This window comes from Electrona antarctica, assembly GCF_951216825.1.
Source record: "Electrona antarctica genome assembly, chromosome: 11".
In the NCBI taxonomy this organism is placed as follows: domain Eukaryota; kingdom Metazoa; phylum Chordata; class Actinopteri; order Myctophiformes; family Myctophidae; genus Electrona; species Electrona antarctica.
This window is the reverse complement of record NC_136792.1, coordinates 8,907,052-8,920,731: the sequence shown is the minus strand read 5'-3', so window position 1 is coordinate 8,920,731 and position 13,680 is coordinate 8,907,052. Positions and strand designations below refer to the sequence as shown.

General features: G+C 42.4%; 1 protein-coding gene across 1 annotated transcript in view; it reads left to right on the top strand.

The window, feature by feature from the left end:
• The first annotated feature begins 207 nt into the window (after positions 1–207).
• Positions 208–13,680, top strand: part of col4a3 (collagen, type IV, alpha 3) — a 70,465-nt gene continuing 56,992 nt past the window's right edge. The window contains exons 1-2 of the mRNA XM_079514869.1: positions 208–323; positions 762–835. Coding sequence (XP_079370995.1) covers positions 767–835 — 69 coding nt within the window. The 5' untranslated portion in view covers positions 208–323; positions 762–766. The remainder of the gene's footprint in view (positions 324–761; positions 836–13,680) is intronic.

Here is a 13,680-nt window from a genome sequence, read left to right as displayed (position 1 = left end):
GAGAAGCTGTAGGGCGCACACAAACGCACGCGCAACGCACGTGTGCAGTCTGCGTGTGTGTGTGTGTGTGTGTGTGTGTGTGTGTGTGTGTGTGTGTGTGTGTGTGTGTGAGAGCTAGAGAGAGAGAGAGAGAGAGAGAGCGTGTGTTATCCAGTAGAGTTCTCTTTTTACCTGAACGTTGTCTATATTTTGTGGTGATAGCAGACAAACAGATTGATACACGGTCCATACGGATGTTTGTTTTACTGGGATATAAAGACATACACGTGTGGCTTGATGACAACACGAGTCAACGACATACAACTGACAGACATCATCAACGAGTGAGTATAGCCTAATTTGCCCATTTAGTAGCAGAAGAAGTAACCTAGCTTATAAATTAAAAGTAAAGATAAAAGTAAGGATAGAGTGTCTAATATGAGTTATCAGGCTTATGCTGGTAGGCTTACTATATGCTAGTATAGAAATGTAGATGACAGACAGACAGTGCAGTATGCTGCAGCAGGTGATTCATATTCCACTGTAATTGTGAGAGATTGCCTAAAGTAGCACTGTTTGAAGGATAACCAGTAAGCCAGGATTTACTAGAAGTAAGCTAGTTGCCTAGTAGCTCACTATTGCAATGTAGACTTGAAAAACATCATAATAATATTGCTGCTACTACTACTAGCCTACTACTAATACTACTACTACTACTACTACTAATAATAATAATAATAATAATAATAATAATAATAAATGATAATAATTGTGATTATTAGATGAAATGAGAGGTATTGTCGTCCTGGCTGTGCTGTTGACTGCCGTCTCTACTGAACAAACTCATGGGAATAATGTAAGTAACAACACTATCACTATTATGTGAAATTAATATAGTTGTACTTTTAAAAAAAACAGCCTGCTTTGAGTTACTGTTATCTATCTATCTATCTATCTATCTATCTATCTATCTATCTATCTATCTATCTATCTATCTATCTATCTATCTATCTATCTGTCTGTCTGTCTGTCTGTCTGTCTGTCTGTCTGTCTGTCTGTCTGTATGAATAATCTCTCTCTGTGTCTCACACACGCACGCGCGCACACACACACACACACACACACACACACACACACACACACACACACACACACACACACACACACACACACACACACACCCTTCATAATGACATTATAACAAATTATAGAGAATGAATGCACCACACCACACTTTATTTACACAAAGCAGACTTTGGAACATTTTCAGCAATTGGGATATAGCTACAGCATATAGCTATAAACGTAGCTATAAGGTTATTTATATTTTCTTTTCTTCTTTTCTTTTTTCACTACACATTTTTTACTTATGTAACACCCTGTATAACCTTTACTGCCTGTGTGCATTAACGCCTAATTTATGTTGGACTTAGCACAGTCTGGTCAAGTATGCCACACCAACATTGCACTGCACATACTTGTGAGCATGTGACAAATAAAACCTCTTTAATCTCATAAAGTATTATAATCAAGGCAGCTTCAACAGTCTCACAGCAGACGTCGTGTTCATTTCCACCACTGAGTGAAAATGAAACGACTTGAACGGTGAGTTCAACCAGCAGCTTGAACCAGCTTGACTCCACTCCTCCGCTTGCCTTTTTTGGTTTTCTTGTTCTTTTCTTTTATGCTTTTATTCATAGGATAAATGAGGATAGAGTTGGGCAGTGACACGCAGTGACACGCAGCAAAGGCTGTCGGGATTTGTTGCCAGCGGCCCAGGCCCTTCATTGGTTTTCTATTTGACAAACAAACCTTTTACAAAACACTTTTTGTTGGTATACCACCTCCTACTGATTTGGCAGACTAGCCCTTACCCGTTGTGAGATATTGCCCCCCCTATTTTTCCAATTTGTTAAATTGGAAAAAGGGCTTCGTTTACCTCCATATTATTATGGTCAATGCCTGTGTGAAAAGTGGGAGCGATTGGTGCAGGCGGTGAGGAGATACGGCGGTGTTTCTGACAGACAGACAGACAGACAGACAGACAGACATTGACTGAATTATTATTATTATTATAGTCTGATATGATATACTCATCACTAGTGTCATTGTGTCATGATGGACTCCCATATCCCAGACAATTATGATTTTCATAAAGTTGCTGATGTCTGAGGTGGGTGTGTCCTTGGGTATAGCTTCATGATGCTCAGTGACATCATAGAAGGTAGGTTTGTTTCCCTGGCCACATCCTTGTTTTTTTTCGTACAGGCAGGTATTCATGTGAATTTCACCCGGGTTTAATGAAAAATCACATACTCCCATACTCACAATTTTCCATGTTGAAATATTAAAGAAGAGTACCTCAAGTTTCCATGTATTGCTGTATTTTGATATATTTTGATGAGAAATATATTTTATGGAATATATTACATTGGGTAAGATATACCCGGGTTCAGTGATGGTGTAACAAAAGTTGGGTTTAGTGTTCTAGGAGCTGTTATTAATGTGAAATGTATAGATATTGAGCAACTGCATGGCCAAAATGTCTTGAATCAAGTAGAGCCAGTTCTATGAACTAAAAAAATCACACCCGTGTGAACTGAGTGGTGTAAGGTTTTATATAGCATGATCAGTTGTGGTCTGACGTAATGTCTGACGTAATGAAATAAGGTAAGGTATTATATACCCTGATCAGCTCTGATCTGACGTAATGAAATCACACCTGGATGTGATTTCACAACTGGCTTTTTTTGTGCAGAGAAAATGACCACGGTTGCTACGGTCATCCAGTTCACCCGGGTGTGATTTAATTACGTCAGAAATTATTTTGAACATAGCAACCATGGTCATTTTTTTATGCACACAAAAGCCAGTTGTAGGAGTGGTTTACACCACTCAAAAAACCATTGCATGGATGCACCTGGGACGTATCCTCAGTGATGTATCCCAAGGTCATCAGGGTTTCCGGGCTCGCAACATCATACCCCTCACTCAGGTGACCCAGGTGATCAGGTCCCGACTTACATCCCAGTAGCTACCCACAATCAGGTGGTGCGTGGAAGGACTCTAGGCTCTGTGGGTTGACTCCTGTCCGGGCCCCTCTATACGTCTACGTCTCATGCAATTGTAATGCGACATTAGTGGTGGGAATGGGCTGCCAACCTTCAGCCATCTGATCTGAAGAATGAAATAGAGAAAACATGTTCCATACACAGTGACTATTTTAGGAGCCATACAAGCATGTTTGTGTGATCCATTTCTGGGTAAATAACAATTCTAGCTATCTACATTTTGGATTGATGTTTTGGACCAATCGTATTTGAGAAAAGTATGGAGCATTTCTGTATAGGCCTACTATCTCCCCCAACTATGTACAGAACATTATAGTAAACGAGGTTCCATACAGAGCATATTCCACTTTATTTCAATGGCAAAATCTTACATTAACGTCCAAATCAGTAAGAAATTGATGAACTAATTAACTGTTTATCCATTTTAATTAAAGAAAACTATTCAGGATAAGCAGGTTTACATGTACAAACAGTATGTAACAGATTTTTAAAATCTGATACCGCCGTCTGTGTCTTTCAACGAGTCAATGACCATGTATGACGTGGAATAACATTAATGAAACAGTATATCACTTATTGTAAAAAAAAATCTTCTCTTTCTCGATGAGGAGATCAAGCAGTGAGAGAGCTCCTCGCTCATATTCAAGACTGAAAGACATTCAGTCTACACTGCTGTTATGTCTGTAAAGTCATTTAAATAACAATGGAAATTGGAAACAATTGAAAATAATAAGTACCAAGTAAGTAAGTACTGTAAGTAAGTAAGTAAGTAAGTAAGTAAGTAAGGGGCGGCGGTGGTTCAGGGGTAGAGTGCCTGGATGGTAACCGCAAGGTTGCCAGTTCAAACCCGGGCTCCCCCAGAGTTACTGTCGAAGTGTCCTTGAGCAAGACACTGAACACCTAATTGCTCCCAATGTGCTAGTTGGTGCCTTGCATGGTTTCCGTTGCCATCGGTGTATGCATGTGTGTGTGAATGGGTGAATGTAATGCACAATCTCTGTAAAGCGCCTTGGATAAAGGCGCTATATAAATGCACCATTTACCATTTACCATTTAAGTAAGTAAGTAAGTAAGTAAGTAATTGTCAAATGTAGTGTAAGTAATATTATTTTAAATAACTACAGTATATATTCTGATATATATTCTGATAGTAATCATTGCTATAGAGTGGGGCGGCAGTTGGTCAGGGGTAGAGTGACTGGAGTGACAGTTCGAATCCAGGCTCCTCCAGAGTTATAGTGTCGAAGTGTCCTTGAGCAAGACTCTGAACCCCTAATTGCTCCCGATGTGCAGGTTGGTGCCTCGCATGGATTCCTCTGGCACGTGTGTGAATGGTTGAATGTAATGTACAATCTCTATAAAGCGCCTTGGATAAAGGTGCTATATAAATGCACCATTTACCATTTATTTTCATCATCATTCCTCTGTGTATATACTGTAGGCCTACCATAGATTCCAATGCCTTCCTGGAGTCGATGAAGCACATCTCTGCAGCTACATTGTTCCTTTTCACTTCCTCAGTTATCCTCTGTAACTGTACAAGGCAAGGATCTGGGCTAATAGTAATGTGGTTCTCCCCTAGCCTGGGTTCCAGCCTGATTCGCTGCGTTCCGCAGATCTGAAAATCTGGAACCCATGGGCTAATCTCTCCCCTCTCTGTATCCATTTTGGTTTTCCCTGAGGTGTCGATCAATAGCACTCCATATCCTGTTCAGTAGTATCATGCTATTGTGCATTTGTGATCGGGCTGATGCCACGGTAGTTGTCCAGCTTGGAGAAATCTCCAGATTTTGGTAGTGGGATGATGTGAGAGAGAGAGAGAGAGAGAGAGAGAGAGAGAGAGAGAGAGACCATATTTGTGGCTGCAGACCTCCAAGATGACACCATCCAGTTGGGGGTAATGCTGCCTGTACTGTACCTCTGGGGTAATGCGTTAGAGCTATGTTACTCTCAACTTCCGCCGCTCGCATGAATACAGACCAGCCTCTCGTCTTTAGCGTAAATAAAAATAACGTTTTTGCTACTCACCAAAACAAATGCGGGTTGTGTCATTAGAAAGCCTACTTTCCTTAGTGGGAGCACTCTGAGCCCCCCACCACACGTATAAACGGTACTTTTTGGGCAGAAAGGGATTTTTTTTCACCGGAGGAAAAATATTCCCTATGAGCAATTATCTGGGCAATATCGGTAGAAGGCGCAGTGGAGTAACTAAAAGTATTTTTTCCCGGTGGAAACAAAATCCCCTTTTGGCCAAAAAGTACCGTTTATACATGTGGTGGGGGGCTCAGAGTGCTCCCACTAAGGAAAGTAGGCTTTCTAATGACACAACCCGCCTTTGTTTTGGTGAGTAGCAAAAACGTTCTTTTTATTTACGCTAAAGACGAGAGGCTGGTCTGCATTCATACGAGCGGCGGAAGTTGAGAGTAACATAGCTCTAAATGCAACGCATTAGAGCTATGGACCAGAGCTATGCCCCATTGCCTTCCCTAACCTCAGAGAATAACATATTTATTAATATGTATTGTATTAATTGTTTATACATTATTTTTTTAACTGGCAACAGTGGGTATTAGAACATGCACCTCTAGATTGTAATGTTGCGACAGACAGACGGACAGACAGACAGACAGACAGACAGACAGACAGAAAAGACACTGTGCGTGTGTGCGTGCAAGTGTTTTATTTCCTGAATGACATTCTCTGAATTTTTCTTATATTTTGTCTATTTCCTGTAATAATCACTCTCTCTCGCACGCACGCACGCACGCACGCACGCACGCATGCGCACACACACGCACACACACACACACAAACACACACACACACACACACACACACACACACACACACACACACACACACACACACACACACACACAAACACACACACACACACACACACACACACACACACACACACACAGAAAGAGACTGATCCTCTCTCTCCCTCTCTCCTGCGGACTGTTTAATGAAACATCAACAGGTAAATGAAACAAGCTGACTGTTAGTCCAGGAAAGACATATCCATGTACTACCGGTACAACTACTACCACTATGGCTACTACTACTACTACTACTAGGACAAGCACGTAACATTTTAAGACAGGGGTGAAACAACTGCTTAAATCAGGCTTAAATAGAAATGGAGTCCAGTCAAGCCCCGTTCCGCATGCGCAGTACTGCTTGTCTGCTTCCGTAAGATTGCATTGGGAAAACATGGTACTGGCTGACTTCAGAAGCTTTGTAAGCCTCTGTCTAAAAAAATGTGCATGCCTGTCCTAAGTTTATCATCTGTAGCTAGCCAGAAATACCTTTACTTTTTGGAAACGACACTGCGAAAAGGTTTTTCGCTAATGTTTTTTATTGCTCAACCCCCATTCTACCGACGCAGGGATATCCTGACATGGAACCTCTTCTCGAAGCTAAAGCGTAGATATGAGGTTCCCAAATCCCTGCTAATGTTTAAAACATATGAAATATGCCCCTGTTCACGTGCCGTCCCCACACTTCTTTGGCTTTGAGTGCAGACACTTAAGCCCCTATCCTTACTCACAAAAGTGCCCAAACATGTGCTTTGATGTGGTTGATAATTTTTCAGGTTCATGTTTGTGCATAAGCTGGTCCATCCATGGGCCCTCCCTCATCAATGTATTCCACCGAACTCAGGCCTGCAAAGTTTGCAAATCCGCCGGCTTGAATTGCTGGATAGCGGAATTGACGTCGATGGCCGTGCCTTCTTTTTAATTACTGTACTTCCGGGTCCTTCATCCGCTGGGTGAGCAACTTCAATGAAATGAATAGGTCTAGTTCTAGTTCTTATTAATACTATTATAGTATGGCTTGAAAGTGAAAATACGTGAGATACATTTGAAGCATCAGACTGTCAGAGAGGTCACGTCACTCCCCCCCCCCCCCCATGTCATCTCATCTCTCTCCCTACAGCTTTAGAAAATAAATTATTTTCATTTATCAAAGGCTCTTTTTGTGAGTATTGTGGAACAAAATGCTGGATTATGTTATGCTACATGAAGAGACTGCCGTTATTACTTATTATTAAATGTTTGTTTTTAAAATGAAGGATGAAGGATACAGGGGGGCACGGTGGCACAGTTGGTAGTGCTGTCGCCTCACAGCTAGAAGGTCCTGGGTTCGATTCCCGCTCGGGACGCTGTGGGTGCTGGCGGCCTGTTTCCTCCTCCGCGTCATCAGTGCCCATACCCGAGGCTGGGTTTGCAAAAGGGCCTTTCTGTGTGGAGTTTGCATGTTCTCCCCATGTCCCCTAGGGTAGGTACCCTCACAAAAAACATGCAGTAATCCTGGTCTCTAAACTGCCTCCCCCTGGCCAGCCGGGGCGCCTGATGGAGGGGAAAGAAACTGGTTGGAATAACGTGTTCCTTCCACGCGCTACGTCCAACCAGGGAAACTCCCCCCTGTCAGGTGTAAAGGAGCAACTTGGACACTCAGGCATGAAGGAAGCATGAGTTCAAGTCCGTTGCTCTCCCCATGTCCCCCATATATGGGGACTAGGCTGGCGGAGGGTGTGTAGAGCCCAGGATCACATTAGATAATTGACACAGGGGTGAAAAATGGGTGGGATCGTGGGATAAAACATTATATAAAAAAAAAAGAAGAAGGATACAGGTAGAACGCAACACATTGGTCAGGGGCGACCCGGAGGTGCACACATTGGTCAGGGGCGACCCGGAGGTGCACACATTGGTCAGGGGCGACCCGGAGGTGCACACATTGGTCAGGGGCGACCCGGAGGTGCACACATTGGTCAGGGGCGACCCGGAGGTGCACACATTGGTCAGGGGCGACCCGGAGGTGCACACATTGGTCAGGGGCAACCCGGAGGTGCACACAAGTAGTCCTCTATGGTCTGTGGGTCATTATGTTCATTGCAGACATATAGTATGAACAATGAAACAAACTATAAATGCAAAACTAATAGGCTACTAGAAGCTCCCGTGTCACTGTCGGTCGGCACCATCTTGGCTTTTTTGTGAAGCCCAACTTGATGCCATACATACAGTAGCCTACACTACAGTATGTCCTGAACGCTGATACCCTATAAAAGGGCCCAGGACGTTGCCATTCCCCTTGTGGATTGGGCCCTCAGACCTGCAGATGGCACTCGGTCCTTGCTGGTATTCTATCATTCAGAACAATAGCATCCTCAATCCAATGGGAGAGGCCTCAAAACACAGAGTATATGCATCAATCAGCTTCATCTTGCTACAGTGGTCGTCAGACTCGTCAAGGGTGCCTTAATACCACGTTTAGACATACAGTATGGTTGCTTGGCATAAACCAAAAGTAAGCTATCTAGTGCCACAATTTTGTTTCCATGCACCAATAATGGAGGGCCTTCCTCTGCTTGCATTTGCTGCATAAGCAATACACAGTTTTGTGGTGGTATGTGAAAAGTCAAACCATGACATCTACAATATTTAATTGCTCACAAAGGCTTGTTCACATGCAAGCTTTCATCTGGGATTTTCGATATTGGTCCATAGATTGTGTATATAGTTTTGTGAAGATTGCTCCAAAATCGCAGACGAGTAGGTATTTAATTGTCTTTTCTTTTTTCTCACTGCAAAAACTGTAAAATTCAATTCAATTCAATTAAATTCAATTCAATTCAATTCAATTCAATTCAATTCAATTGAGCTTTATTGGCATTGAGAAAACATACGTTTACATTGCCAAAGCAAGTCAAGTGTCAATAACTTGCAACGTTACATACACGTTACATGTCGGTACAGATTAGTATTAGTAGGTTAGTAGTCCTTGGGGTGGTTGTATTCCAGGGGTGGGCAACTTTGACGATGGAGAGGGCCACTATATTTCCACACTCACTCCAGAGGGCCACATTGCATAATACTGTCTTAGCAAAAATAGCGTTTTGAGCTTGTAGATCAGCTATTTTTGCTATATTTGAATTGAAATCCTGATTTTTTTTTTGCTATTATTGAATTGGAATCCTGAAAAGTAACCTTTGTATTTTATTTCAAATGCATTTAGTTATAATTCTGTTAACTTTATGAACTAAATACATTGGACATAAAAAATACAGTAACATTTTAATACTAAGCTACTAATATAGATGCGGGTCATGTTTGCATGTTTGGAATTGTTAACAGCTGATATCAATACTATATCAGTATTACGATATTGGGGCACGGTGGCACAGTTGGTAGTGCTGTCGCCTCACAGCTAGAAGGTCCTGGGTTTGATTCAGGCTGGGGACGCTGTGGGCGCTGGTGGCGTGTTCCCTCCTCCGCGTCATCAGTGCCCATACCCGAGGCGGGGTTGGCAAAAGGGCCTTTCTGTGTGGAGTTTGCATGTTCTCCCCGTGTCCCCTAGGGTAGGTACCCTCACAAAAACATGCAGTAATCCTGGTCTCTAAAACTACCTCCCCCTGGCCAGCCGGGGCGCCTGATGGAGGGGAAAGGAACTGGTCGGAATAACGTGTTCCTTCCACACGCTACGTCCGGCCGGGGAAATTCCCCCCTGTCAGGTGAAAAGAAGCAGCTTGGACTCCTCATGCATAGAAGGAGGCATGAGGTCAGTCCGCTGCCCCCCCAGGTTGGCAGATGAAGTGTAGCACCCAGGATTACATTAGATAATTGGCACTGGGTGAAAAAAACTGGGTTGCAAAATCGTGGAATAAAAATTATATATATTTAAAAAAAAAAAAAAAGTATTACGATATTAACCTGCGGGCCGCATGGGCCAGTTACCCATGTATGTTGTATTCCATTCACTAACCTTCTTTGATATACAGAGTGAGTGGTGATATACAAAGTGAGCGTGAAGAGGTGTAGGGGTTAAGGGATCATGTCCTGATTCTGAAGGTATATGGGGGTGCCATCACCTCGATTGCCTTTTAGGCCATCAGCAGCATTTTGTACTGGGATGCAGGCAGCAACCTGAAGCCAGTGAAGTTTTTAAGATTTAAATAAGTGATAGGAAATGAATCATGAAGCCGTTCCTATAACGTATGTAGCTGTGATGTCAGGCACTGTATGTGTAAGACTTTTTTGTGTGTGTGTGTGTGTGTGTGTGTGTGTGTGTGTGTGTGTGTTTTGGGTTTATTTTTGGTAAAAAATGCTGATGATCACAAGTCACAATGAGTTTAAGCAACGTGTGATGTTGGATGCCTCCAGGCTGTTGTTACTGTCAGTCTGTCTGCAGTGCACGCTGTCTGTCTGTCTGTCTATATGTGTTTGTATAGAGAGAGAGAGAGAGAGAGAGAGAGAGAGAGAGTGTGTGTGTGTGCGTGTGTGTGTGTGTGTCCGTGCGTCCGTGTGTGTGTCCGTGCGTGCCTTCGTGCGTGCGTGCGTGCGTGCGTGCATGCATGCGCAAAAGTGAATGTGTGTTTATATAGTGTGCGTGTGTGTGTGTGTGTGTGTGTGTGTGTGTGTGTGTGTGTGCTCGTGCGCGTGTGTGTGCGTGTGTGTGCGTTGTGCATCTGTGTGTTTCTAGTGCGTATGTGAACGTGAATATGTGAATTCGTATGTGTGTATGTGAATGTGCATATGATGTTTGTATAGTCTCTCTCTCTGTGTGTGTGTGCGTGTGCGTGCGTGTGCGCGCACGTGTGTGTGTGTGTGCGTGTGTGTGTGTTGGTTTTCTGCATGATTTCACCATCAAGTCTGAGATTAAAGCCACACAGAGGCGTTATGGGTTGGCATCAGGAAGTGCGTGACTGTGTCTGTTGGGGAGATCGGCATGCAGGCCCTGCTGTGCTGTCACCATTTCTGTGAACTTCGTGCTTCATCTTCATTCATTCATTGTGATCATCTTCTTCATGCTAACACGATTGTTTGCCTGACAATCTGCTCGATATACTGTTTTCAGAGACCATGGCTATTCTACTATCTAGAGCAGTGGTTCCCAACGTGGGGGTCCGGGGACCCCCAGCGGTCCTTGAGGGAGTTCCAGGGGGTCCCCAGCTAAATGATAGTTTGGAACCAAGTGGACCCTTATGGGTCTGTAACTCTGAGAGTGTACAAATGGAACCAAATGGACCCGTTACATTAACATTGATTTTACAATAGAGATAGAAATGCCATTAAAATGGGGGTCCGTAGACTAATGCATGTCAAACTGGGGGGGTCCTTGAAATTAAATTGGTTGAGAATCACTGCTAGAGCCATAAAAACTTCTCTTATGGGGGTCCCTGGCATATCTTTTCAAATGGGGGTCCGCGGGATAATTAGTGTCAATTTGGGGGTCCTTGACATGAAAAAGTTTGGGAACCCCTGATTTAAAGGATAAGTACACAATATATACAGTATGAACAAACCTATAGAATCTATCTACAAGAAAACACAATTCCCATCACTTATATTATCCAAATTACAAATCAGCTTAGCCATCAACACAGTTTAACCTACCAGATAATAGCGTAATAATTTGTTTTGCTTCAACATGCTGTAACTACGATTAAAAATGAGATAATGTATGAAGTACTGTAGCATAAAAATCATAACTGGAATAGACACACCACCACGGTGTATACTGAAAATTATTAGATATAAATAAACAATATATTCTAAAAGTATGAAACTAGCATAAAACAGAAACCCTGTATAGTTAAATGTCCAAAATGATGGTAATCAGTAATGCATATGCATGTTTGTGTGTGTGTGTGTGTGCGTACGACATGCATACATGAATGCAAACGCAAGCACGCACGTGCGTGCGTGTGTGTGCATGTAGTAGGTTTCTGTATTTGTTGTTTCTGTATCTGAGGCCATGGGAAATGTCAACTTTTCACCACATTAGACACCCCAAAATCTAATGTACCCCTCTCCACCAGGAGAAGGACACATAGACCCCCTTTCCACCGGTTGGTTCCCAATAGGAACCGGTTCAGTTCTTTTTGGTTCTTAGTCCATGAGCCAGAGCTCCAAAATTGGTGGGAAAAACTAGACCTATATTAAATTGTTCATAGGATCAATACAAGTAAATTAATACATGATAATCCTTCCACAGTAGTAGCTTTTTCATATTTTCGATTATTTTGCATATTTTCTTACATAATGCCTCATTTGCATATTTAAAAATGTAAAATTTGTAATACAATAAATCATTGTCTTCGTGTACGTACTCAATTGGGGAAGTTTCATGGTGAAAACAATCTAATATAGGTATGGTTTTGCACACTAAAATCATAATTAACGTTCCAATTTTGGAGCTCTGGCTCAATTTATAGGGATTGTAGCTGTAATAAAGATGCTGTTTTGACTGTATAACACCCCCTGGAGCAGCTTGCGGACACTGTCCCTCTCAGTGCAAAACAGTTTTCTACAGTCGGCAGGGTTGTTTTTGGCAGCAAATTTAGATTTTAGTTTTAGGTCATAGTCCCTTGAATAGTTTTCATTTAGTTTTAGTCACATTTTAGTCACCTGGAATGTCTTAGTGTTAGTCTAGTTTTAGTCGACTAAATATCATAGGATTTTAGTCATCTACATCTACAGTTGATTTAGTCGACTAAAATGCATTTTGGCGGGCCTTGATGCCGTCGTAATGCCTGTATTTACACTTCGCGCTGCGACGCGCTGTGTGCTTGTAGATCTGCTATTTTCAGCATGCAACCAAGTATAACATGACTTCTACTGGATCTCTTGTCCACTAGTCCCTTCCTAACATTTTAGTCTAGTTTTTATTTGTTGACGAAATTGTCAGTATATTTAGTCTTAGTTTTAGTCATCATAGCTTAGTTTTCATTTAGTTTCCATTTAGTTTTTGTCAGTGGAGAAAGGTAGTCGATGAACATTTTTAGCCATAGTTTTAGTCGACGATAACAACACTGGACCCCACAGCTGCCATGGATGTTAGCTTTTTGTACGTGCGGGTATTAGCACCTGTGCATTCCGTATTGTTCAATAAAAAGCATTTTAATCCGACCGCCCCAGACATTTTTCTTAAAATGGGTGCATTCGGAAATGCACAGTTGTACACCAGGAGCGCAATCGCCTATTAGTTTGTATTGTCAGTGCGGTCAGTGTGCCTATATCGAACGCACCCAGTGTATCAGAGTGCAATACACTTCCCAACCGATAGTCGCACGTATAGTTGAAAGCATAATTGTGGCGAAAAAACTGAGAAAATGGCACTCGAATAAAATAAAACTTTTTTATTGAACAATTCGGAATGCACGGGTGCTAATACCCTGCTGCATATGCAAAAAGTTAATATCCGTGGCACCTTGGGTGAGCACTTTATATTTGAAATCTGAACGTTTATGTACACGTTAACTTTGTAAATGTTTGCAAAACAGGGTCATGACGCTCGTGAAGTACGAGCATCATGTGAACCACATCACATCGCATCACAACTCCCTGCAAGTGTGTGATGTGACGCTAGTTGTTCTCCAACATCTAAACAAGGTTCTCCTATTCTCCTCTCACCTCCTACTTCCTTCTTTCCTTCCTTCTCTCCTCACCGCAACTCGCCTCCTCTTTCTCCCCCTGCTCTCTCTCTCTCTCTCTCTCTCTTTCTCTCATGTTCATCCTTTGTTGTCGTTCTACTAAAAACCTTTACCCGCGATCCCGCCAATCAGGGCATGCTGGTGTGTTTCAATGTGTTGTATCTTATCACATCATCTCAGCTGCTC